The 27,394-nt window shown below is 39.4% G+C and overlaps 1 protein-coding gene across 8 annotated transcripts in view; it reads left to right on the top strand.

Annotated features, from left to right (window-relative positions):
• Positions 1-19,647, top strand: part of PPP1R9A (protein phosphatase 1 regulatory subunit 9A) — a 125,449-nt gene extending 105,802 nt beyond the window's left edge. For 3 of the 8 annotated variants that reach the window (XM_068210767.1, XM_068210782.1, XM_068210764.1), the window contains 9 exons: positions 3,469-3,626; positions 4,200-4,500; positions 8,577-8,664; positions 8,765-8,842; positions 12,021-12,219; positions 14,788-14,907; positions 16,671-16,694; positions 17,856-18,038; positions 18,986-19,647. In XM_068210767.1, coding sequence (XP_068066868.1) covers positions 3,469-3,626; positions 4,200-4,500; positions 8,577-8,664; positions 8,765-8,842; positions 12,021-12,219; positions 14,788-14,907; positions 16,671-16,694; positions 17,856-18,038; positions 18,986-19,198 — 1,364 coding nt within the window. In that variant the 3' untranslated portion in view covers positions 19,199-19,647. Of the gene's footprint in view, positions 1-3,468; positions 3,627-4,199; positions 4,501-8,576; positions 8,665-8,764; positions 8,843-12,020; positions 12,220-13,506; positions 13,631-14,787; positions 14,908-16,670; positions 16,695-17,855; positions 18,039-18,985 lie in introns of those variants that run through there. The other 5 variants (XR_011005522.1, XR_011005523.1, XM_068210776.1 and 2 more) reach the window with 5 other exon arrangements.
• Positions 19,648-27,394: the final 7,747 nt, after the last annotated feature.

Here is a 27,394-nt window from a genome sequence, read left to right as displayed (position 1 = left end):
ATTAATTTCTAGCAAGCACAGGGGTGTTTTATTAAAATTGATATTTTAGCAGTGTGGACCCCAACAATATTGCCTTACAAACAAATCAATATGAATTACATTTTTAACAAGTTATGTGTATAAAAAAGAGCTAATCCTGCTGAAATGGTATTAGGTGATATGCAGACCTTGTGCAATTGATTTCCACACATCTTCACAGACCTGTTTTTTTCCTGTCAAGTGTTAATTTTAATGAAATCTCTGAAGTTCAGAAAAGCACCCAGGATGACAAGAAAGTCTGTATTTCTGCCACAGAGACTCATTAAGCGTTATAAAACATTTAATACTTAGCAGTGCTGTTAACACAAATCCTTCCAGTAGTTTGTTTCAGGAGAAGAAATTATGTTTTCTTCACTTAACTCAGAAAAATGATGCTTACATGTACTGTTGTAACAATGTCAACACACATCTATGGCTCAAGAGCTAAAATCCAGGAATTTGTACATGTAAAAAGAAAAATTTTAAAATTCATTCTAACAAGTTGCAAGTTCTTAGTACCGTATTAAAAATCTGCGTGTCAGTGCTTCAAAATTATATTTTTAATCTATGCTTTTGCATGAAATTTTTCAAAGGGTTCCCTTTTTTCATTCCAAAAATATTTTCCTGGAGAAATTTCACCAGTGTTAATTATTTCTGAGTGTTAGACTAGATGATCTCTAAATTTAAACACCCAAGTTTAACCACATGAATACAAGCACAAATTATTTGCTAGGAAAAATTGGTATTCGGCAATAATTTTTTGAAAGCAGAAGCTGCATAGTTAGACCTTAGATTCCGGGCTGCATTTGTGGTTTTAACAAGAGGAAAAAAACTTCATTTTTAAAAATAAGTATATCTTTAAATATGCTGCAGTACTCTTTGACTTCCATAAACCTTTTCCAGTAAATTCTGTGTCAGTTTCTGAGGTCTGTATCAGACTCTAACATAGTGATACTTGCTCTGCAAAGAGCCTGCATCTCTGTATCACTCTTGTTTAAACCTTTTAAGAAAAGAACTTGCCATCAACCCATGGAAGTTTACAGAGGAGCTGTAAAGGGCAGGGGAGTTGTCCACGATGGACAGCTGGAGGTGAGTAGAGTCCCTCTGGTGCTGTGGGTTGTGCACACTGCTTTTGTGACATTCACACAGGTGCTCCAGTCTCTTTTCTGGCTCATGTTTGGCAAGTATAACACATACTTCTTGATCAAGCCTCTGCATTGGGTTCCTGGGGTAGGACTGCATGTAGACAGCCACATCCCAGAATTTTGTCTGGAAGTTTGCAGATCTATTTTCCATTAAAAAATTAGAGTATGTAAAAATACAATGTTTTAATTAAAATTCAATCTAGTATGTTTTTGTTTCAGTGTGATCTGAGGTGTTTATTGCATTCTTGCATGGTTGGAGACTTGGGAAGGAGCAATGGATGCAACCTGATGGTTGCAAACATTTGAGTAAAACTGTTCCTGACGCTGCCAGTGCTCTGGCCGTGTTCAGCATCCTGCCAAGACGGCACGACTCCTCACGCTGTAACATAACCTCACACTGAGCTTAAGGGGCTGCCAGTAACATCAGTGGAAGTTAAAAAGAGAAAATCAAAACTACCATGGCCCACATTGTTCTTCCTTTGCTTTGCCAGGGAATACTAGACTATGGATTGCATTTCCTTTACAAATATGTCCTTTATTCTGAGAGTGCAGCTGTAGCCTTCTGGTTTAGTGATCATGAGCTGTGTCTGCAGTAGACAATCAAGCTGTTTACTGGCAGGAGTCAGTGGTTTGAAATCTAAACAGTTCAGTGCTGGGGCCAGCTTTGACAGTCTCAGACTTTGACATCTCTGTGCAAGTTCCCATCCAAGCCACTTTATGTCTCTGCTTTCTGGGTGTCTTTGGATCCCCAGGGATACATCAGTTCACAGAAGGAGATTTTAAATTTTGTCAGCCTGTCTAATGGAAAAGCAGTGGGAGTACAGGCGAGCTCTTTCCTGCTTCACAGTGGTACTGAAATAGTTCAGATGGAAGAACGTTGGAGTCAAGTGGTTGAACGTCTGGTGAAAGAAAGTCTCATTACATTGACTCTGAGAGTGACATAAGAACTATTATGACTTCTATGTGAGAGATTTTCCAGACACCCCAGTGGGTTGGGAGATTACTGCAGCATCATGTGAGGTTGTGGGTTTGTGCTGGGAGCTGTGAGGGCCAGCCACTCTCTGCAGAAGAGGTAGCTGGGACTGGGGGTGGCAGCACGTGTGGCTGGGGCAGAGACCATCTGACAGCAGACCAGTTCCACTGCAACGAAGCAGGGCAAGATGGGGCGGAGGAAGTAGGAGGTTCCAGGCCCAGATGGTTTTTTGCTTTAAGGCCCATATGAGCACTTCTGTAAATACCATTTGCTGTCCTTTGTTTATAGTTTTCATCATTTCAGCAGTGAAACGAAGGGATGTATAGAAGCATGTACACCTGAAAGGATAAATACAAGCAGTTCATGCTGTGGCCATGTGTAGTTTTCCTGTGGAGTACTTAGGGCAGAAGCATCATTGCCAGTCAGACAATGCTAGTTATTCTGGAGTATCATGTGAAGTAAAATTTAACTCTTATACATAGAAGAAAAGCAAAAATATCTGTAAGACCATATTTTAATTTATTAGTGTATTCTGAATGCAGTCTATAGACAAGTAAATGTATCTATCTAATGGATTATGGCTTGGTTTTTACTGTGAGGGTTGAAAAAAAATCTTTAAAACCATAAGAATCTATTATTTTTCTAGTATAAAATACAAAGGCACCTTTTGAAATGTTTTTAGTCTTAGTCACTGCAGCTTTGAAAAATGTTAAATTTGCTGCAATACTCAGATTTAATTTCAGTGGATGGTTGATAGCTAAGACAGGTACAGCTATGTTAGTTTTAGCTGTAGAGGCAAGTCATATATGAAGTGTTCAGTATACTTTGCTCATGAGACATTCAGGAATCAGGTGTCTTTGATGGTTTCATTGTTCCATTATTTTATATTCAATACTTCTCCAGTTTTCATGTATCATACGAAGATGTTTGTGCCCTGGTGGAGGAGAACTCTCTGCAGGCCAAGCACATGCAACTCCCTCTGAGGGAGTCTTAAGGGGATCTACTTTCAGGGCTGGTACAGCTGGGTTTGTGTAGTCATCTGTGTAACAGTGGGAATATTTAGTTGAATTTTTAAATATTTGCAGTTGATTTTTTTCTATGCCCTTGCTGCATCTGTACAGATAAATTTGTTTTTGCAGATAATTTTTTCTGGGGGTGCTATAGGAGTTATGAAGGTACAGGTACAAGTAAAATGAATCTTTTCTAATCTAAATTATTCTATGATTCTATGCAAAGTGCATGTGCTTGCAGTTGTTGGTACAATTCCTTTTCTTAGGAAAAAGTAATGAAAGATATTTCTGTTAAACAGTTTCAAATCACGTTTCCATACAGATTTCAATGAAGCAGTTCCAGAAACAGAGAGACTGGACTCCAAAGCACTGAAGACCCGAGCTCAGCTCTCGGTGAAGAACAAGCGGCAGAGGCCTTCCAGAACGCGGCTGTATGATAGCATCAGTTCAACTGATGGGGAGGACAGCCTGGAACGAAAGGTGAGAAGGGCTCTACCCTCTCTTTCCAGCTTCCTGTGGAGTGCTAGATTTACCCTGCAAGTCATTTCATCCTCTGTCTTTATCCTTTCATTGTAGCACAGGCAGTATTTATTCCTCTGTGGCCGGTCTGCTGTGAATGTACTTGAGTGATGTGCAAGTCCAGTCTCCTTTTGAATCAGCACACCTGTTTTTTTGGTTCTATTGTGTTTTAACTGGAATCCTGTTTTTTTTAATTTACATGTGCTTTATAACGCAGAGCGGGTCTTTTCATTTATGCAGGAGGTGAAAGGAGCTTGAATTGTGCATTTGTCTATTTGTTAATTTGTTACCACAATTGATACAATATTTGCTCATTGTTTCTTCCTATTCTGACTTAATCTGAAAGCAGATACCAATAAACAACACTGTGTTGTACCAATAAACAACATCAAAGGGTAATGCCTTGAACTGCTACAGCATTTCCTACAAATAGAAAGCTAAATAATGAATAAAAGAATTGCATGTTCAAAGTAAATCTTGCTCTGTTTGCTTACTAAGTGGTATAACCTGCTTTATAATCTCTTATACCAACAGCCATCACACAGTTACAGTAGTCCCATGCACATTTCAAAATCACCACTGCCCTTATGCATGAGAGCATCCTCACCAGCATCAGATTCTGGTGCTTCCTCCCTCTCCCCCGTGGCTAGCAGTGCAGCAATCTCACTTGACAACCTATCTGAAAACCAAGAAGAAGAACAGCACCACAAAGGAGGTGTCCATTCCCCATATGCTCAGGGAGACACTCCACTTTCCTCTCCTTCAAAATCTGGGCACAGCTCTGAAGCATCTCCTTTGCATCACCCAGCTGGCAGGAATATTTTACAGGATAAAGGTATTACTGTTTCTTTTACAATTAATTGATGCATCATTTTGCTCACTTAACAGCTATCTACCTTTTGTTGTGCAGTAGTACCTTAGCAACTAGAAGGTCATCATCTTGTAATTTCTTTTGCCTACCTGGAAGTCAAAAACTTTAAAATGTCTTGTATGATAGTATAAGAAAAGGACAAAGTTTAAAATGGGATAGGGAACTGCTTACTTTCTTTTTTTTCAGGCTTTCTTGGAACTCACTGAAAAAAACGGGGAAACTGCCCTTAAGAAAATGTTGTATTCTGTTTAAAAAAAAAAAGTTATTTGACCTTGGGACACCTCCATATTAGAAACATGCTTATCACAGTGTACTTACTCAAATAATGTGATTTTGGCACTGCTAGATGATTTTTTTGGAGGGTGCGGAAAGGAGTGTAAAGCAAGAACAGCAGATTGCAGCTTTTAATTGCTGAGAGGAAACAAAGTCTAGGTTTAATGACAGGTTAGTGGAGATTTTTCATTTACAGAAAAAATCAAATTTCTTGGGGAGATTGGCCTCATTGTTACTAATTTGATTCAGACTCTTGAAAGGCTAGGTGGATAAAGCAGAATACAATCATATGTAGCTCAAGTAAATGTCTCAGATCCCAGTTTATTACAAGAATTAACAATATGATATGTCACAGAACACTGAGCTGTCCTTTTCAGATGCATCTCAAAGTCAGAATTAACATTTGACACTACTTCGTAATTCTTAGCAATTCACCTTGCATTCTTTCACATAGGTTAAAATGTATCATTTAAAAAATTGTTCTTAAGTGGGGTCTGCAGGACGAGGTCTAGATAGCTTTATAACAGACTTTGGCGTGTTTGAATTAACTGAAAAGAGCAGTTTATTGAAGAATTGTGTTTGTGTGTCTGACTTGCTACTGATTTAAACCCTTTTCTTCAGCTTTATACACGGCTTTCACACAAGTTCATAAAAGACAACATTATGAAACTTTACTGAATTTAGGATAGGTTAATATATTGTGAGAATTTTTACATGAGTTCTGAAATTGCTAGCTGTAACTAGGTTAAATTGCTAAGGTTTCCAGATTAAATTCAATATTTGAGTTTTGCAAGAAAATATAAGGATGTGAACATAAGATAGTGCCTTTAGAAACTCAGCTTGAATGTGTGATTGGTTTGTCAGGGAAGTCCTAAATCCTGCACATCCCAACTGATATATGAAAAATACTTTGATAAAAAATGGGTGGAAATTAACCTTGTAGTGCAAGGAATAGGGCATTGCATTCCACCCATTGTGTCACACTTTCCATTTTAGGTTTGAAAAACAATCTTTGTCTAAATATTGCTGTCATGCTTTCCTCATTGTGACTGTTAAGTAAACAACCAATGCTTTTGGGTGCATCCAGGTTCTGCTGAGTAATATGTAAGAATTAACCGGACCAATATAATTTCAAGTAGAAAAAAATCATATTTAGTAAGTCCTACTAAAAAAAGAAACATAGTAGAGCAGTTGTTTGGCATCAAGTGTTGCAGCAATGCTATTTTAAATGATTGTTAATTTGGCTGTTAAACTCATACAGCTCAGAAAATAAAAAAAAGACAGAGAGAAATGCATTCATTTTTTATGTGTTCAGGTGGGGATTTTTAGAGATGGAAAGAGAGCATCTCTTTGGACACACCCATGGCCATGGGATAGTCTCTCAATAGCAGAAGTGAGCATTAGCAAGTTCACATTTGTGTTTTCATCTTTTTTTACGAGATCCTGGAGTGTTGTGGGAGGGGCTGGAGTGGCATGAGGTTAGTTTCATTGCAAAATGATGAGCTTTGAACCACAGCTTTTTCACGTATATGTGATGACTTAATTTTCTTCAGTTCTGCCTGGTTTGTGCAACGGCATCATCCTTTGATAAGGCAGCGAGGTGACCGCAGTGGGCAGTGCTCACTGATGTGAGGCTGCTGCAAGTGCTGTGTGCCAGTGGGCAGGGGACTGGGGTCTAGTGCCTTCCACATCCATCAGCCACACATTACTGCAGCTTTCAGCTGGAGGTGATGGATTAAACAGCTTCTGTGTGATTTATTCTGAGAAACCAGCTTTCCCTTACTTTCTCTGAAGAACTGCAAGGAGCCGGGGAAGATGCACCCAACCAGGGTGGCCAAAGTCCCGTCCTGCCCAGGCAGGGCACCTTCAGCTCTGGTTTTTGGTTGCTGCCATTGAATAATTCCTGCATGCAAGACACTGTAGGTTCTGATCCACACTGCCACTGAAGCCGGTTTTGGGACCTAGCCTATCCATTGTCTATTACGTCACATAGCCAGCACAAATATTTTCCTCAGCAAGTCATCATTATTTAAAGGGCCCTGGCTGGCCCCAGCTGTGTGGGAGGGGGATCATAGGGATATAAAAGCTTGAACAAGAAATTTGCCATTCTAGGTAGCTGCTGTGTATTCCAGCTAAGCTCTCCAGGCTTTTTTTTTCTACTACAGCAGCAAAACATCCATCTACTAAATACTTTAATTATTTGCCCAACACAAAACCACTGGACTTTATAATTTCATGACTTTCCTTAAGAAGTTCCTCAAAAAAACCTACTAGCCCTTGCCCTAAAAGCCACTTGCCTGTGAATAGCTAGTATGAAAATAAATGTTGCAAGTTTTAATTCTTGTGACAATTTTGGCAGTGGTTAAATGAGATGCATGCATTAAGGGTGAAAGAGAAACTGTTAGAGGAAACAGGAAAGAAGTGTGCACAGTGTAGGGTTGATGCAGAGTGTGCATTGTCTAAAGTTCTCTTCTACCTCCTTGGGTAGTGGATTTCTTCTTCGGACACTTCATCTTGCTTTTGTCATTTTTCGTATTAATTTCTTTTGTTACCTTTTCTGGAATGAAATTGCTTAATTGTTCTTGAAATTTATTTTTTTTTTAACATAAGGACTTACGTTGGTGGAAATAGTATGGCTTTTACTGTGGGCATTTCAAAAGGCTTATTTTCCACTTTTCAGAGGATTTAAGAACCAATTAATTGCAAATTAATTTTTTTGCTCAAATGAAAACTTGGGCAGATATTATGTACAAAACAACACACAAAAGTTCTATACACATAGTTGACTATCCTGTGATAGTGCTGTGGTTCTTCGGGCTAATTTTGAGGGTTCAATTTAAGTCAGCAACACTAAGAGAAATCCATAAACCCAGCATTGCTTCCAGTTAAAAGTTGTGGATGTCTGAGGTCACATTGCAAAAGCCACCAAACCACAAGTGACATGAATGACTGACCTTCATTTGCTTCCTCTAGGGTATTTGGGAACACTCTTTATGTTTAAGAGTCACAGTGTCTGAATTTTTAAACACACAGTAGCGTGTTTTCTTTTAGCTTCCCTATAGATTTCACATGATGTTTGCCAGACAGATTCATTGTTTTGGCTTTATAGGTACTGCAGCCTGTTTCCTCTTTAGGATTTAATAGCATTGGTAGAAGAGATCAAAAATTGATAGATGCCTCAGGGCGACTTTATTAACTAAGCTACATTTAGGTTTTGGGGAGGGGATCGTTGTTTGTTTTTTAATTCAGAATGGTTAGATTTTAGGTTACATATTCAGTTTAAGATGTTTGGGCTAAACTGATTAACTATTTCTTAGCATGCCTATCATAAAAGGTACCCTGGGCTCCAAAATAGAAAAAAGAATTTTAGGAGTCATTTTGGAAGTAAAGCATACATGCCAAATTAATTCTGTACAAAATAAACATAAGCAAACTGCTGCTGAATTTAAAAATGGATTCACTGGAATGTTTGCCTATAAATACTTTGTGTTGTTCAATTTATTATATATTCATTCAAATTCAATCAATATTAACTTTTGATTTTCTTTAATTAAATTTTTTGTGTATTTTTGATTTCTGGAAATTATTTATTTTTATTCCTGTTTACACCATCTTAGTAAAAATGAGAATTCTCCTGATTAAATTGTGTACTCACACACATGTACATGTATGGGTATCTAATTATGAAAAAATACATAACTATTCTGGATGGAAAGTACCAATTAAAATTAATAATGTACATTCTTCCATGTACAAATATATCCTAGATGGTGCCACAAGTGTTCAGGCAGCAAGAACAACTAGCCCTACTATAGGGCATACAGAAAAACTAAAGAGAAAACTTGCAGATCTTGGGTAAGCATTTTTCATATTTAAAATACATTTTCTTCTTCATTAAAAGGATTGAAAGTAAAATTTCTATGATATTTCCTGATGTTTTCCAATATTCTTATAGGGCTCCCTTGAGAAGGAGTTCAAGCAAGGGCAAGAAGCGGAAAGAGAAAGAAGCTATTAGGGTGGCCTGTGGCAGTAGGTATGGGTGAGAGACTGGGGATGTGAGAAATTGTGTGCCAGAAACATTGGAAAAACCTAATCATCCTAGCAGATGGAATATTTGCAGTCCCACTGACTTCATAAAGAAGTGTTAAGCTTTGAGATAACCTGAGATTACAAACCTAGATTCCTTGGCTCACAAAATACTGACATATAATCTAAAGATACTTGGAGGTTTATAATGTCATAGAATCATAAAATTTCTCAAGCTGGCAGTGACTCACAAGAATCATCAAGTCCAACTCAGTCACTGCTGCTGTTGCATCCACTAATGGGATTTGCAGAAACAGATTTTCAGAGCAGCCCTACAAGATGCACCCAGTCTGTTAATAATGTCCATGAACCAGAAACCTTGACAAAATTCCATGTATTTTTTTTAAAGCCACCCCAAGTGAGGTTGAGCAGCAGCTGTTCACTGCAGCCTTGCAGCACCCACACTAGTAATGCTTTCAGAAGGGTTTTTTTCTGAAGATAAACATCTTAAGTTGAAAAATAAGGAAAATGCTGACTGCATGTCACATCAAGAACTTTCAGTCAAGGAATTGTGAATTCCTTGTAAGATCTGATGAGACAACATCACCAGCATCAGAACTCTGAATAAATAAATGAATGTTCACAACTACAGGAAGCAATCTCTGCAAAAGCTAGTGTAGATTTTTACTGAAGGCCTCTCCTTACATATCTATGAGTCTGACAAGATCACAACATGATACCTGGTTCCAGGTATGAAAGACAAAATAAAGTCGGGAGGGCTAAGCAAACTTAATATGTTCCAAAAGTCTAGAAAGGATGTAACAACTCAAAAACTCCACACATACCACAATGCAGAAAACCTACATGATAAAGGAGCTGTTGGAAGAAAGCAAAGTTTGTCTGCTATTCAAAAAAATATTGTGGTGGGAAATCTACGGCAGCCATTTGTGCAGTTCTACTGACAGTCTGCTATATGGAGAGCCAGTGATAAGTACATTGTGTAGCTCCATAAAATCAGAAAAGCAAAAGAAACCTTCCTTAGTCCCTCAGGCACACTGTGCTGAAATGCAGTAGTCTGTCTCAGCCTACATTTGTACATTTGTATTCTGAAAATATTTGGCAGAATCTTCAGTGATCTTAGGCAGCAGTCATCACCTCTCTGCTGGTGTCAGAAAACCTGTCCCAGTGCGTCTGCTCGCAGCTGACATGGAGTCAGTGATACTCACTGCTGGGTTTCCCTAGTGACAGGGGGAGGTTTCTTAAATAAACCTCTCTCTAAAGAGATTCTTAAATCTCTGCACTTTATGTGGCTGTGAGGCAGCTATTGGCCTTAGCAGGGTATTAGACATTATGCAGCATTTAGATACCAAGCCACAGGGTGGGGGAAATGAATGTGTACTTGTTTGTAAGACCTTGAATGACCCTTATGCCAACACAGGATGTCGCAGATGTTTGTGAGATCTCACAGGTGTCTTCCTTAGAGAGAACAGATCTCAGTGTAGAGATTAGTTGCTTATTAGTCCATGTGATAAATCAGTTTTCTTGTCTTTAAATATTTCTTTAATACAGTTCAATAACTCAATTACATTTGCTAAAAGCAGAGTTTAATACTTCTTTCAAAGTTGAAATCTGTGAGCGTTTGTCATTCTTACTTGACCTCTGTTAACTGGAGTGTAACTCTTTCAGCATAACTTTTTAAACAGGCATTTCCACTTCTTTTGTTACTAACTCCAAAGCATTTGCCTCACAAGAAATGTGAGGATGTTCTCTACAAGTCCAAAGCTGTATAAGCTCTTTGAAAGAAGGAAGATGAGGAAAAGACAGCATCCTTTTATAATTATGTCCATTACAGCAACTGATTGATGTAGAATTAATCATGTTGTCAAATGAGTGTTGCATGCATTATTTTGCCATTTCCAGAATGTAGTGCTCAGGATATGTAAATAAAATCCCAAGTTATTTTCTGAAACTACCACTAATGCAACAGATATGAAAAAATGCCCCATGTAAGTAAGGAGCATATATTTCTCTGACTGAAGTCAGGTGACTTGGGCAACAACATTTGTGTTTACTTTATATGTTTAAATAAGATTAGAGGATGAGAAGGAAGTAAAGGACTGGGTCAGATGCAACCACCTTTCTTTTAGTTGCTAAATGGAGTATTTAGTTGCTAAATGCTAAACGGATTGTCCTTCTGCTTCCATAGATGGGGGTCCTTTAACAGCCTCACTTTCATCCATACAGAAAAAAGATTTCACAAAATATGTGTTCTAGTATTATGTTAATAATGATTTAGAAGCTGTCCAGAAGGTAGATGTTGAGGTAGATGTACGCCCCATTTACACATGGCTGCTAATAGCAGTGGGATTTTAATACTCTGAATAATATATATGTTGATGTAAATAATATGGTTCTATGACATATGCATTAATTCTTGGAGGCAGACACTTTGCATAATTATTTTTAATTTATGTACTGTACTAATGATATGTTATACATATATTCCTTATATATAAGGAAATAAAATTTAGGCATAACATTATAGACATTATAATTCAGACATTACCTTTGACTTGATTACTGCAATCTTTGTTATTAAAAAGAGAGAACCTGACAAAGTCCCATAGGTGTTTCTTTCATTTTTCTACATCAATATTCTTAATATTTAATTAATTTTAAAGCAAGATAATAGTACTTCATGTGTATTTAGCTGTTGTAACAAAGGAACATCTCCATAGATGGATACAGATGCATCTGACTCATTTTGCCTGTGCTCAAAATCCAAGCCAGATCTTCTGTGGGTCAGTGCTGAGTCTAATGATTTAATCATGCTGAGATACCACTGGGGCTCAGAAATGCACAAACACAACGTGTGGCTTCTTGACAGGAGCTGGTTCTCATCTGAGCAGTGGGAGTATAGGCATTTTCAGCTGGCATCTGTCTCCATTTGCTGGGTGTACGTTGTCTTAAGAAAGCTTGAGTTAGAAAAAGAATCAAAAGAACATGCTTTTTTTTTCTTTTACTGAAAGAGATATTTCAGGCATGCCCCTACCAGCTGCATGCCACTCAGTTCTTTAGTCACAGCTACAGGGAATATCACTCTTTACAATTAACTGCCTCTGTGGCATTTTGTTTCCCCTTCTTTTATAATCTAATGCATATTCCTGCTCCTTTCTCTTAAACAGGACTGTCAGAGAGATGCTGCAGAAACCAGCAAACACTAAATCTTTAGCTGAGCGATCCTCTTCTCTCCCACACTGTGTACCATTCACATGGTATGGAGAGAGCGGCAAGGGATCCAATTCTTCCAGCAACCTGCCGTCGCCTACCAGCTCAACTGAGCCTTCCTCTGAAAATTTAAGCCCAGCTAAAAAAGGGTCAAAGGTAGAAAATAAAAACTACCTTATTCCCACTGTGTTGAGTAGCATAATTGGCTTTGTGATTCTGGAAAAAAGAACAGGCCAATACGTGACTACTACAATAAACAGTGCATGGTGTTCATTGTACGGTAACAGCCCATCCAAACAGAACATCTCTGTCATTGTACCATTCCCTGTTCTACCTTTTTTACTCTGTCTTAATGTACATTCTTCCAGTAAACTAACTGTGGTGTGCTGTACCGTAACAAAAGCAAGTGGTGCCAGTGGAAATTAGCATTTGGATGCATTGAACAAATGCTAGATTTGTGTATTCAGTTATAGATCTTCTCTTCATTCTTCAGGACTGGTAGTGGGAATACCCATGTTCAAATGAGGTGTTTGCAAGCGAAGAAATGCTGTATGCTGTCAATCATCTGCCTTTTTTCCCCCAGTAATGAAATCTGTTTGTCATGCATGCTGGATGTTGGATTTAATTCTCTGTATGAAGATGCTTGAACTATAAATATGAAATATTGCAATTTAATACATCTGTGTGATTCCTTTCTATGTGCATGAATGTTTCAGCATGACATTTCCTTAAATAACCCTTATTTATAGTATTATACTTGGCTTTCTCATGTTTGTTTTCACTTCTGGAAAATATTTCTTTGCCTGTAACTTCTTATGACTTATAGCAGTTGATTTTTTAATATTTGTCTGATAGAAAGAAACAGATCTGGTTCTCAACTTTTTGTTGGAATATGAATCAGAAATCTCATTTCTCTGTCTTCTACCACCAAATGCATGTTCGTAATAGCAGTTTCCACAGGCATTTCATACTTTTTTGATGCCAAAAGCTGGTGATGCATTACTTCTACTGTGCTCTTGGCTATGCAAGATCATAGCTGTTCTTGTGTTACCTGGCAGGGAGAGCAACACAAGGCTTACAACAGTCCAAATCAGCTTGATAGAGAAGACCCCCAATGAAATCTCTGAACAGAAATTATTTTGCTTACCTCTTCTCTTTTAGGGGAAAAAAATTTAGACCCATAAATCCTTTTTATGTATTTAAGCAAACATTGTTTAAAAATAATTTTCAAATGGGGGAAAAAGCACACCTTTTTAGACAGTATTAGGTTGAGGTTGTGGGGGCTATCCTAAATCCTACCGGGCCTTGGCTATCTTGTGGTTTTGCTGTAAAAAATTAAATCTGAAAAGCTTAAAATCATTGTAAAGCTAAAGCTTGCAGAAAATAGAGGTGAAAGAAAAATCAGAGTACTTAAAAAAGAAAAATATGTTTTTCACACAACAGGAGGTAGAGCTGTTGAACTCCTGGCCTAAGAGCGCTGTGTGGGCTAAGGAAGCAGCTAAGGAAGCTGCTCAGATTTTCTTCTCCTCTATAAAGAGCTGGGAAAAACAGATCAGGAATTCTAAACGTAGGTGAGAGAAAAATGGTCACAAAAATATTCTTATGTTCTCTGTAAAGTTTGCAGGCTCTTAAATGAAGAGTTTCTGTACTGCTATTCAGGCTTTCAAAGCACAGCATGATACCAACATTTAGCTGGATTTCCAGCGAAGCTAAGAGGACCAACACTTGATATTTTTGGAAGTCTTTCTGTTTACAGGAAAGCACGGTCAAGTATTTGATGGGGGCAGATAGAAGGATAACTTTTTTTGTGTTGTTTCTCTTGTTTCAGTTTCTAAAGTGAAGGTCAAAGGTGAATTTGATTTAATACTCATTTAGATGTTAGAGTAGAGAGTAGAGGTCTCTGTATTGTCGAGTGTGTATTCAAGTTAAATGGAATATCATTGTGTGCTTAATCTTTTATATATTTTGCTTTTTTCATTGTTCTCCCTCTAGTGTGAAATGCTTGTTAATTTTTGTCTTATTCTAATGGTAATTTTGTTGTATTCCTGAAAAATATGTGCCTGCTTTTGCTATTATTTGCTGTAAGATGTGATGTGTCTCATTGCATTGTTAAGAAAAAACAGGGTTTGTTTTATGGTTATTAGTTCAGTAAATAATATTCAATATCCAAAGATATTTGTTACTTTCAGTTTCAGTTTTTTTCTAAAGGCACAGGCAAAGAGGGAGGATCCTTTCACTTTTCAAGGAGATTGTTTGGGACTCAGAAGTGGATTCACAGCATATTCTCCTTGCTCTTTCAATAGGAGTTTTCACTTCTCTCTGTTCATTAATTCTCTGTCCTATTCTTTGCGCTGCTGCCCGTGCTACACTTCTCCTAAGTAGGACAGCAAATGCTAGTGATTAACCTGCAGAAGCAGTAATTTAGCTCCAGGCTGAGAGCCAGCATCATAAGAGTCTGGATATTGCTTTTAGACACCTTTGATATTCATTGAGGCATTAAGCTGGCAAAGGTGTCTCATGGAGTAGAGAGTGGTAAAAATACTGCGCATCCTGTAAATAGTACCACTATAAAACATTAGGCTTCCTCATGTGTATTGTGATTGGTTTGGTAAATGATTGAAATCACTCCTGAGCTATGCCAACATGGAAGACAGAAAGCAAATTTCCCTTTTAAATGCATCTAAATAATATTTTTTTCATTCTTACTCCTCTTTTTCTCCACAGAATTTCACATTCAATGATGATTTCAGTCCCAGCAGCACAAGTTCAGCTGATTTGAGTGGTTTAGGAGCAGAACCTAAAACACCAGGCTTCTCGCACTCCTTAGTACTGTCATCAGATGAGGTATGCGGATGAAATTGTTTAATTTGGGAAAAAGTGGCTTTCTTTTTCCTGTAGAATCTGGCTTGATTACTCAAATAATAAAGGAAAGGTTTTAGGCAGTAGGATTTGAGATAGAAATTAATCTTGGTTTCTAAATTTCTAAAGTACGTACATATGGACATAGGTACAGATATAGATATAAATACACTAAACTAGGCCTGGGACAGCTTTGATATACCAAACATATATAGTTTGGTAAATGTAGTGGAGAAGTAGGGCACCTTCACCTACCCCAGTTTTTACCCTGGTAGAATGACCTGTACATGCAGTAATTGTGTGTTACTGTACCTGAATGTGTGTGTATTGATTATAACGTGTATGTCTTAATCCACTTTGCATTCTTTGTCCTTGCTTTGCACAGTGGATTTGAAATCAATTACTCCAAACCAGAGTTTTTTCATAGAATGATAAAGTAAAAAGGCATTCCTAACCCTGTAAATTGGTGACATATTTGAGCTGAATATAATGTATTGAAAATACTCTTCTTAAGATATTAGTTTTGTAACTCAGTTGTGGGTAAGGTTGTACAATTTGACAGTAGCTGACAGCACATCCTGTGGAGCCAGGAAACTTGTGCATTTGTTCTTTTACAAACACTCCATAAGAACTTCACATTTTTCATGAGAGATTTGAGCCAAATTGTTTTTACTAGAGAGGGAGAACTTGAAGTATCTATAGCTTCTATACCGTTTTGGTTTTTTTTTGTAGTTTTAATGATAGGTAGGTTTTTTATTACTGCCTGCGTGGTTTACTTGGGTTTAAAGAATGAGAGCTGTTCCGTGTGACTCTATTTCCCAAACTGCAAGTCTACAAACCCAACCATTCTTTTGAGGTTGCTTTTACTGCAGGTAATTAAGGACAAAAATTTATAACAAAAGGAGACAGCACAGAGGTCTGCATATGCTGTAAATTACTGAAAATAGCAACGTCATCACTTGCACTTCATTTAGTGTTAGTACTTTCTTGATAATGCGCTTCATTTTCTTAACATGTTTAATTCCCCTTATGTATTTGATTGTGGCAATGTCCTGTTCTGAGTGGTATTGAATTAAAAGCTTGAAAATCCTTTCATTTTGCATGTTCAGCTTTCTACTTTATTACTTCTAAAATGCCAAGCCTGAGCAAGTCCATAAAAATGAATGTGTTTTCTCCATCCATGTTTGCTGTGTGCCAAATTGCTGCCTCCAGATGAGGCAGCATCTTCAGCAAGAGCTGTCCTGGAAACCTCCCTGGCCACACTGGGCAGGGAGGAGGCTGGTGCTGCTCCTCAGCTTTCCACAGTGCATTGCTGCAAGCACTCCTCCGCTCTGGCTTCCCGAGGAGCCCCATCATCATTTGAAGAAAAATAAAAAATGGAAGGGTGGGGAGGGAACCCGGTTCTTGCAGTTGGTTCTCCTCTAATTAAGGAACTTTTGCTCTTGGAAATTGGAGCCATCAGAGAGGTTCCCACCAGTTCTAGGGTATCAAGATCAGAAACTCCAGAGGGGTTTCATTGATGAAGTGTCAAATTTAGCTGCCAAATCTTGTGTGTGGTGAGCTTTCAATAGAACCTCTTTGCTTCTGGAAATAATTCTTTTTAAAGAAATCTTGTTGGTTTTAAGTAGCCATATCTGTTTGCATACCTTGGTGCTGCCGTTGCCTGAACTTTTACATGCTGTTATGTGTTTGGTATTTTGTTTCTATAATGCTTTTCTTTCCTGTTTCTTTGTTGCTCCCTCACTCAGAGCCTGGATATGATTGATGATGAGGTGAGATTACTAGCGTGCTGTTGTGGTGAATCGCGTGACCGTCGCGTGGCAATGTACTGTCTTTTCTGCAGAGTCACTTTTCTTGTCTTGTGTTGAGTAGCAAATACCCTTGTTGGCACAGAACACACAGATGTCACTGACTCCTCTTTCCTTGTCTTGAGTTGCCCTCTCATTGTTGATGGGAGTTTTCAAGGCCACAGCAAACTGCAGTTTTTGTGGTATGCTGGAAGCAGGAGGAGTGTCAAAGCAAATCTACCAGACCAAGCATCAGCTGTGCTGAGCTCATGCTGGCAATAGCAGAAGAAAAAGATAGTGTCCAGCCTGACAACTGGACAGCCAGAAGCTGAGAGAGCTCCCAGCATCATCTAACCTAATGTAAAAACTTCTTTAACAGCAGACAGCTGCTGCAGCCTGTAGCAGCTGCTTTGCTGACTACAGCCAGGACAGAATAGCTTTTGTTTCAGGCCCCACTGGCATACCCACAGGTGGAATAAAGTGGCAGAGCAGGGACATGGGTCTGCTCCAGCAATTGACGCCACACTTGCCCTTTTTGGTGGGGTTTGTGCTCTCACCCACAGCAGCACAAGGTGGTGAGAGCAGGGCCAGGGCTGTGGGATCACTGTGTGTCCCGTACCACTCCTCTGTGTCATCTCCTAAGTCTTCTTCCATAGACAGTATCAGTCTCGCTAGCTGTTTGATATCATCACTTGGAACTCTAGAGTGGTTTTCTGAGGGTTTTATTTTCCCCTGATACTTTTTTAAAAGCTTAAACAAAGAATTAATATCTGTGAATGAACCCAGGAAGTGGAATGCACAATTCATTGCATCCTTTAGAAATCTGCTAATTTGAAGGAAAAGGTCTTGTGAGGGAATGGGAGCATATGTGGTTTGAATTGTGCCACCTGGCCATTTCAGCCCCTGCTTGGGTTTAAAGGAAGGCCAGTTCCTTTTTCTTCGATGATTCTATAGTTCTTTTTCTTCTATGATTCATTCTTAGGTGTCCGGTTAGATCAAGATGTAATACAGCAGTGTGAAATTGTTATTATTGTAGTGCAAAAATAGTCCAGATACCTGTGCTCTAATGCTGGCGGTTTGTGCAGAAAAATGTTGTTACTCATCTGTGTTACCCTTTAATAATAACATGGAACATTTTTGTCACAGATCCTTGACGATGGACAGTCTCCAAAGCACAGTCAGTGTCAGAGTTGTGCTGTTCACGAGTGGAGTGTGCAGCAGGTTTCCCACTGGTTGATGAGTCTGAACCTTGAACAATATGTTTCTGAATTCAGTGCCCAGAACATTAATGGGGAGCATCTCCTTCAGCTGGATGGCAGTAAGCTCAAGGTAATTAACTGACTGGGCTTCAAGATAAACTATAGTATTTTTCATCACTTTACATCATCTCAAAGGCAGTGAGAATTCATCCAGAAAGCAGCAAATTTTTGTGTATGGAGTCATGATAGGCCAGAATAATAAACAGAAATATAAAGCAACAGCAACAGTTGAAGAAATTCCCATATGCACTTGGATTCAGAAGCTTCAGAAATGCAAAGCCTTTGCTTTGTGAAAATTCTTAGTGTATATAATGTACCCATTTTGCATGTGCAAATCAAACAGCCGTGTGTGAAAGTGGTATTTGCATGCACATATTTCTCATCCAGCTCTATTTTGTGAAAGGGCGATTCTGAGAAGACAGTGAATAGACATATATCAGAAGTAGCAAGGGAATAATGGATTCATGGGATATGGGAGGCATAAGCTGATTCCAGTTGTAGTATGTTAGAACTAAATACAGTTTTGACGTATAAAGTATGTGTTGTTTCTTGTAGTAAAAATATGGGCCTGCTTCAGTCAAAAATACAGGATGGATTTGCAGAAAGCTCTGTAAATCTGAAAGTCCAAGTTTGGTATTTCACTTCTGATTTTTCTGGTGGCACTTCACTAACTCTAAGTGTCTTAGAAGACTGCAGGTGAACTTTTGACTAAGGCTTAGCAGCGAAAATGTGAAAGTCTTGTTCTATGTGGACTTACATGATTTTAATAAAATAGTTTATTTGCCTTATTTGATCAATGAAATCAACATTGGTGGTGGCAGTGAGGTCTCGTCTTAAATACTCTAGAAGTGGAAAGCATGAAGTGTAGTACTTGCACATCAGTGATATATCTGAGTCTGTGACAGATTGACTTTGTTATTACAGTCTTCTAAGGAGAATTATTACAAGAATATTAAAATAAAACGTGATCAATTAAACCATAAGAAATTCTTCTAAATTTTGTTTTCCTCACTTCAGGCTCTTGGTATGACATCTTCCCAGGACAGAGCAATCATTAAAAGAAAGCTAAAGGAAATGAAAGCATCCTTGGAGAAGGCTCGCAAAGCTCAAGAGAAAATGGAAAAGCAAAGGGAAAAGCTTCGAAAGAAGGAACAAGAGCAGCTGCAGAGGAGATCAAAGAAAACAGACAAGTGTTCGTCAGATGCAACAGAGGGCACTAATGAGCAGTGATAAGTAGAAGTGCTGCTGTGTTTGGCAAGTGGAGGCGTGTCAAGGAAAGAGAAACTCTTATCCACTCTGATGCCCCTTCAGCTTTCTTGTGTTCATCACCCAAGATTGTGTACAGAGAGACGGGCTGTACATAGAATGACTAGGGAAATTTATATTGTGTCGTTTTCTTTCCTGCATATCCAGTTCACGCTCATTGCTGTTGCCATGTGAAACAATCCCAGTCCCTTGGTTTGTTCTGTTCTTGTTGACAGCTAACAGATTTCATTTTTGTGTGGTGGTGTTTCGTTCCAGACTACTCTGTTGAGCTCTGTGTGTTTGGTCACTTCAGTAACCAGCATGATGCTGAGGAGCATGTCCACTGCTTCACCTCTTCTGAATAGGATGGCCAGTCAGCATGGTTGGAGAACATTTCTTCAGCTGGATAAAAGGAGTTGTGCTCTGTCTGATAAGATTTGGCTTAACTTTCTGACTGGAAGTTCATCTTCTTTATGGTGTTTGGATACTCATTTCAGTCTGCTGGAGTAAGTTTCATCTTGCGGCAGTACCTTCAAGCAACACTGCTCTGAAAACTGTTCAGTGACTTCTTATACACTGGAGATAAAGACAGGAGAGTAAATATTCCCCCTGGGTAAAGGACAGAAGTTGAAACTCTTTCTGTTAACTGTACAATAGTTAATCCAGGAAGGAGGCAAAGCCTTAAATGGTTATGTGGGTTTACATAGAAATCTGAGGATAACATTTATCCTTTAGATATCTGAGCAAGGATGAATTTCTAATTAGAGCACAGCGAATAATTCTGTATAAATTGTATTGTGCTCCTAGTGTGCAGGCAACTTTCTTATACCACACTCCACTTTTTTTCATGTGTTTCATACAGGAAACTGGGTTTATTTTGTTTCAAGTTAGTTTTTCCCCAGGAAGAACACCACATCTTCAAATTCGTTCTCCAGTCAGTAAGCACTGGGAGAATAAGCTTTGTGCTGTGCTATTACGAAGCTGGTATTGGAAACAATTATCAAACTTGAGTTTGCTGTAGATTTTCAGTTTTTACAGAAATGCACTTTAAGAAGAGGAAGATGAGTGATCCTGGTTAAAATTAAATTCAGTACATTGCTGTTAAGGTCAATGCTGCCATGGAGGTGATGGTTACTTAATCCAAAGCTCCCACGCTTTAACTGTTTGGTTGCTATATTTAAAGAATATCCAACCAAAACCTGAATTTTTGGGCTTTGCCTATAGAATGTTTTGATGGTTTAGCAGTGGTCATACTTCAGGGATTTCTGGGATGAAGCCTGCTGTGTAGTTTTGACTGTGACTGAAGCAGTGTATGATGTTACTGCCTCAACAGCAGTACTGAACTGTACAGTATTGCTTCAAAAGAAGGGACAGACAATAGGCAGATCTCCACAACGAGGAGCTGCTGGAGCAGCTGCTCCAGGCAGGAGCTGACTGCTCTACAGTCAAAGCTAACTGGGTACGGTTGAGAAATGTCACTTCCCACTCACCCAGCCTGTAAGTGGCAGTCTTCATCTAGCTGTGCAAACCCAGAATTTGTTTAAGATGGTGATGCAAAGTTAGAATCTTGAACCTAAAAATGCCAGCTTAGAATTGAAAATTCCTCTGAAGAAAATGTGTGTTTTAGTTTGGCTTGGCTTCTTTTCTGCTCTGTACTTCATGGCATTCAGATTTGTGTCTGCAAGGTTCTCTGAAGCTCAGATTTGGAACACTTAGGGTGCGCTGTTAATAGTTACATTTCTCTTGATCCTAATAATTTCTTTGACATGTAAAATGGTCTGTAAACTGAGAGAGCCTAGTTCATTCAAAATTTATACACAACGGATCTACTTAGCATTAGCTTTATTTTTCCTTCCAAATCCAATTTCTACAAGTTTTTGATGTAAATTTTATTCAGATCTAAAATTGAAATTATCATAAAAGATACTTGCTGATATTTCTAAAGGCTTGTGCTACTTTTCTTGAGATAACCCACCAGCAGCAAAATACACCTGCTAACAAAAAATGACACATTGCAGTAGATCCTTCTGTGTTCATGCATAGGAGAAAAAATCTACAAATGTTTAACACCCTCATAAAACGTAGCATTCTTAGAGGTTACCTGGAAGAAACTGGAAGTTTAATATTTTAAATAAAATGTTCATAAATGCATTAGATGATGATTTTCTTTTTAAATTATGTTTACATTGTAGTAATGTTTAAGTGGTTGTATATAATAATCTAAGGCAGTGTCTCTGTTTTATGTTCTTTTTTTTTTATTTAGAAACCAGAGCAGACTGCTTGGCATTATATATTGAGTTTTCATTCTTGCTTCTTAAAATGGTGCCTAGTTAATCTCTTTGTAAATCACGTTCTTACTCTGCAGAATAACTAATTCAACTTAAGTCCTTTAAGTATTCAGGGGATTTTTAGTGCTTTGTGATAATGTTATTTTGTTATTCTCAGACTAAAAACATCAACAAAAATATAACTTCAAAAAATCTAGTGGGTTACATTTAAATTGAAACCATTAGAATGCATTTTGATCAATGTGTGCAAACGAAGGAAACAGAACAATGACAAGAGTTTTGCTGTTCTTTCTGTGATAAAAGATTTATGTGGTTCCTTTTATGAAATATGACAACTCAGTCTTGGGAAGTGCAGAAATGTCACCGGATAACAGACGTGAAGCACAGTTGGAAACTTTTCTTGCTATTCTATAGGACCTTTAAAGTTGTGTTGCAATTTTTTTTCCCTTGTATTGTATTATGACTTATTAGAAAAAAAGAAAAAGATGGATGTTTCATCATTCCTAACTTAAACTTCCTGTAAACCAATGCTAAGTCAGACTAATGTGGGGATTAATGTAACAACAAGACACAAATTTTCTGTGCTGAATGGCTGGACTGCCTTTTTCAGGGTTTGACTCACCTGCAGGCATAATGTCGCCCACATTGTGTATTTATTCGAGGAGCTACAGCTCTTTTTATTAGGTTAACTTGCCTGGCCACCAGTGAACTGCTGTGCAGGCAGTGTGGTGCTTCTACACCTCAGGACATGTGCTTGTGTCATTACACCTGGGTGACTGCAGCAGGCTGGCCCAAGTTATTTTCTCCCTGCTTAGGGTGGTAGGCCAGTTCTGTAAACTCTAGTTCTGCTCGTTGCTGCAGTATTGCAAGTTGTGAATATATAGAGCCTCTAAAAAGGTGAAGAATGGAGAGTTAGGAAAAAGTGGAAGTCTCAAAAATAGAAAATGAAATGTACAACACTGCAGGTTACTTTAGTCCTAAAAACCCTAGTGCTTATTCTGAGATTGTGAGGAGAGCAGTGGCTCCTTGTTCTGTTCAAATCAGTGTTCAAATCAGCCAGACATACTGACATTATTCACTTCCAGCTTGTATCTTCCCATTTCTTCACGGGTGGGTTGTTGCACCCGTGCAGCATCCTTTTAAAACGCCCTGTTTGGTTTCAATCTGCCCAAAGAGACCAGGGCCAGGGGGTGGGTGAGGAAGGAGCTGCACCCCTTCACTGCAGTGCACAGCGTGTTGCCCACTGTCTGCATTTCACGCGCCGCCCTAAGCAGGTCCTGGTGGGGGTTGCTGGGAGTGGAGCCTGTTGAAGGTCATGGGTTAGAATTACACAGTGGAACAAAAGCCAGTAATAAAAAGACGAATGGCATTAGATGTTTGTATTTCAGTGTATACAAATAATTTTGTATTTTTTCAACTTCTCAAAATTTTTTTGCAATGGCATCTCTTTTGCTATGACTGTAGTCTGCTGCAGGGATACCACAAGATTTGAACTTTTACTAGAATTACTGAGCAGCTTTCCTCTAATACTTGCCAGCCCTTAGCTGTCATTGACATTCAGAGGTGCTTGACACCTGAGATCAGGGTTCCTCATACTTTATTGCTTCCATCAAAGCCTCCTGTCCTCCTGAGCTGCTACACCTTCACCTCCTGGCTCAGTAAGAGGTGGGCAGTGTAATTTTTGAGAATTAATTGTGTTCCACTTCCAAGAGAAAGAAGAGAAAGAAATGCCACTCTTGCACATAGTGCAGAACACTGTTCTACTGTAGTATGGAAGAGGATCATCATGTAGTTGGGTGTCAGTGTTCTAGCAAGGAAACACTTTTTTTGTGGTTTTAACCCCAATTTTGAATTTTATTGGAGCACTTTCAGCAGTTAGTTTCTGAGCAGGATGACAGGTGAAATCCAAGAAGACTTGCCCACTCACTAGAGTGGAATGTGGGTCATCTGCAGATGGCACAGTCCCTTTTGTCAACCTTACTGTGGATTTTACTGGACTTTTTTCTGTACCTGTGAAACTGCTTTTTCAAAGCTATAATATAGCTTAGTCATGACATTGAGCCCTCCAAACCGTCAATATAAAATGAGCTTTCTGTTACTAACCAGCTGTACCAACTGGTACTGTCGCTTTTAGCATTAAAAAATTATTTTAAAAAATGCACATCTTACAGAAAGGTTTGGTGGTAGTGCCTTGAGCTGCCTGTTTCTTTTGGAAGTGTGGATTGTGTTAAGAACAAGATGTTTGTGAAACCTGCTGAGTTAGGCAGGTCTCTTCTTCCAAAGAGGTGAGGAGGGCTCACAGCTCACGAGGTCAGATCCAACCCTCGTAACCCGGGAGCCTGGGGCTCGTGCTGGGTTTCCAGCAGGACCTTTGCCACTGCCACCAGTGGGAGTGGATTTGGGCCCTGTGCAGAAGTGTCTGAAGGAAAGGGGGATCTCAGGGCACCAGACATAGGAGTAACCAGCCTATTTGGAAGTGAAGAGTGCACAGTGAACATCTTCTGACTCTATACTTTCCCATACACATTCACTCAAATACTGCTTTCCTATTTTCCAGTCATATTGCAATGGTATCTCACTGGTCACTGACAAGTGCTACACATACTGCTAGAAGACCAGGCAGCTAAAAGACTAAAATGCACTGTGCTTACTGTAAAAATTGGCTTCTTACATTGCTTCTTTTTATATGGTTGAAGAGATAGTTGTGCTTCAGATTTTTTCCTTTTTCTGTTCTTTTTTAAAGAGGTCAAATGTATATGAAATGCATGTTATCCTGAACTTTTTGTTTGTACATCTTGATGTCTGATCACCTGCATGAAGGACACAGTAGTGCCATGTCTGAGCTTGTTCTCTTGTGCTTGGTTGATATGAACTTCTCTAGATTGTTGAGTTTTCCCCAGGATAACTTTGTTTAACATTTAGTTATTGGGAGACATCAAAAGAAAACATCATGGTGGCCCTTTGTTTTCTTACAGTTGAAATACAAACAACAAAGCCTTGTGGTTTGAAGTTAATTTGTTAGTGTAAATAAATTTCTTGCCAATGAGTATTATTGTTGTTAGACAACGAATGCAATAAAAAGAGAAATCCTGAATCTTTATTAGAATTTGTAATGAGTCCTCACTTTTCTGCCCTTTTCTTTGTCATTCCAGAAGAAATAATAAATGGTGAGGACAACCAGACAGCTGCATGGGTCAGGCTAGGGGGTCAGGGGAATATGTACCTTGCCCTGCTTGTTCTTTACTTCCTTCTACTCAGCCAAAGATTATTTTAATCCCAGTTCCTGGCCAAATTGGCATGATTTACAAGCCCCCCAAGTGGGTCTCATTTACACTCTGTAACTATGTAGAAAGAAGTAAAAATATATTTATATTAAGGAAAAAAATGGTCTTTTTTCTTCATATGAAGGTGAAGTGTAGCATGCAGTCTTTTGCTGCAGGTTGATGTAAAAATAGGCTGCCTTCATGTTGATACTGGTCAATGTTTGTGTGTTTAAAAGATCTGGATTGATTTTGTTACATAAAAACATTTTAGACTCAAGTGTAGGTTATTTATAATGGGCATTTTATGCATTCAAAGTACAGCAGTTCTTTTACTGAATATGTTTAATAAGTCTTTTATTTATTTGATTTTAGTAAAGCATTAAGTTAGGGAAAATCAAAGGGCACAGACTGTGCAATTTGTAGAGTCATTTCAGTGGATTTACATCTGGCAGAATCTAGGCCAAACACTGCACTTAATCTGCCTAACCCAGTTTGTGTTTCCCAACGACTGCATCATAAATCTTACCTTCCACTAATACAGCACCACGTGCAAGAAGATAAAAAGAATGCTCAGTTCATAAAATCATTATCTTAATTGGAATAGATAGACTAAGATGCTCCGGGTCCAATACTGACATGTAAAATACGTCTGCTGAGCAGCTCCCTAGGCCTGGAGCCATCTATACATGTGTCTTCATGCAAGTTGCCTCAGATAGCTGCAGCTGGGTTTTGGAAATGCCCAGAACCGCTCCAGTTTCTACAGCCTGTTAAAGATGATGGGTTATGCTCTCCTTGGGCTTGCAAGCCTGGATTTTCCATGTGCAGGTTACTTGGTAATTGGGAGGCCAGGCTTGAGCTGCATCTTCCACCGCTGCTGTTTCTGCACTGAGGCTGCCAGGAGGTAGAAGCTGTACCCCAGCAGCACGGCTCTTGCTGCACGACACCCGCTTGCCATCTGTGTCCTGCCCACCTGAACACTGGTGCCCTGCTCCAATCCCACCTCTGCGCTGCAAGGCTGGGATAGCTGTGGAGGGGGTTGGCAATGGGCTTCCTGCCCTCCTCGCCTCAGGTCAAACTGTTAGTGTCAGTAACAGCAGATAGCTATGATGTCTCTCCTCTCAAATGCTGTAGGAAAAGATAAGGCCCCACACTTGCCCATGGTTCCATCTGTAGGCAGACCAATGGGAAAATCTTCAGCACAGGAGCAGTTTAGAACAGAAAAAAAAAAAACAGTGATGAGTGAAGACAGTCTTGATTTTCTGAAAGGCCAAAATCAATTAAAAAAATAGAAGTTTGACAAGATCCAACAACATGTAAATTTGCTAATTTGAAGATGTTTTAAGCAACAATAAAATGTGAAAATGTTTTGGTAGGTTACTTCTGCACTGCTGAGAGAAGTGGCTGTTGCCCTTCTACGACCAGAGAGTAAATCCAGGACCCACAGAGGGACTGATTGGCATTTCAGCTGTATCACTGCTACTGATATGTGATGTAACTCTTTAGAACATAGCACTTCAGAACAAAAAGTGGCACAATCCTACAATAATCACTTTAGAATGCTAGTGCAAGCCACTGATGGCTAATCACAAATGAGTGAATAGCCCAACCTCTCCTTACTGTGAGAACTTCCTTCAGAGCAGTTCTTTCAGCTTGGCCTCCGGGAACGATATCTGTTCTTCAAGGCTGAAAATGGATTACAAGTTCCTGTAAGAAAGTACACCACTTAGGAGGGAAGCTGAAAGTGTCCTGCAGGGAGAGAAGTTGCTAAGGAAGGAGTGGGAAAGCCAGAGTTAGGGTAATGCCAAAGTACAGCGAAGGGATGAGACAAAAGCTGCCCTCATTCAGGGTTGGCTCTGCTCTGTGGAAGGGCTGCACACCATGGGCAGCAAAAGACTCAGAACTGTGGTCCAAACAGATGAGTCCTTGTCACCAAAGCCTTCATGGGCAAACAATAAAACCTGGGCAGTGCTCAAGCCCCCAGATCAACTGAGCGTTTTGGAGAGGAGCTGTAAGCACAGTCTGTGCACAGACCTGCTAATGCAGAGCCACCCCCCAGAGACAAATCAATTAGCTGTGTGATTTTCTGCCCCAAGTCTGCCCCTCCAGCCATCACTGACCCCTGCAGCAGCACTATTGGGATACAAACATCACAAATAGCCGGGGCACTGTTGGTACGTGGGTGTGTATGAGTGTCTGCCGCGGCAGCAGAGGGAAGCTGCTGGCCTTTGGAAGGGCCAACGTGCCACTGGCTGCTCTTCAGCCTCACACAGCTCTTGTGCCCAGGGACGTGCCTTACACCACAGTGTCTGTGCCAGCAAGCCAGTGGTGGAGGGCTCAGGGTGGAGCAGAGGCTTTCTGTGGGCAGGAGGGGATATAGCAAGACCCCCAGCCCACTCAGCTGTGCAGAGGAAGTGGGATGACACCGTCCTTCCTGTACAGCAACACAGCCCCAGGCACAAGCCCTGGCACTGACGTCCTGCTCATTAGAGCTGTCCCTTTTGCTCAAGAAAGGAGCAGTTACTCTTTTCCTACCAGTGGGTGAAAGCCATTAGGCTTGTCAGAAAGGAATGGTGCAGGAGCCAAGAGGTGTCAGTACATACATTTACTGTTCAGGGCCCCTGCTCACCCAA

The sequence above is a fragment of the Anomalospiza imberbis genome, chromosome 1, assembly GCF_031753505.1.
Source record: "Anomalospiza imberbis isolate Cuckoo-Finch-1a 21T00152 chromosome 1, ASM3175350v1, whole genome shotgun sequence".
NCBI lineage: Eukaryota > Metazoa > Chordata > Aves > Passeriformes > Viduidae > Anomalospiza > Anomalospiza imberbis.
Note: the sequence above shows the minus strand (reverse complement) of the source record. Positions and strands in the feature narration are given on the sequence as shown.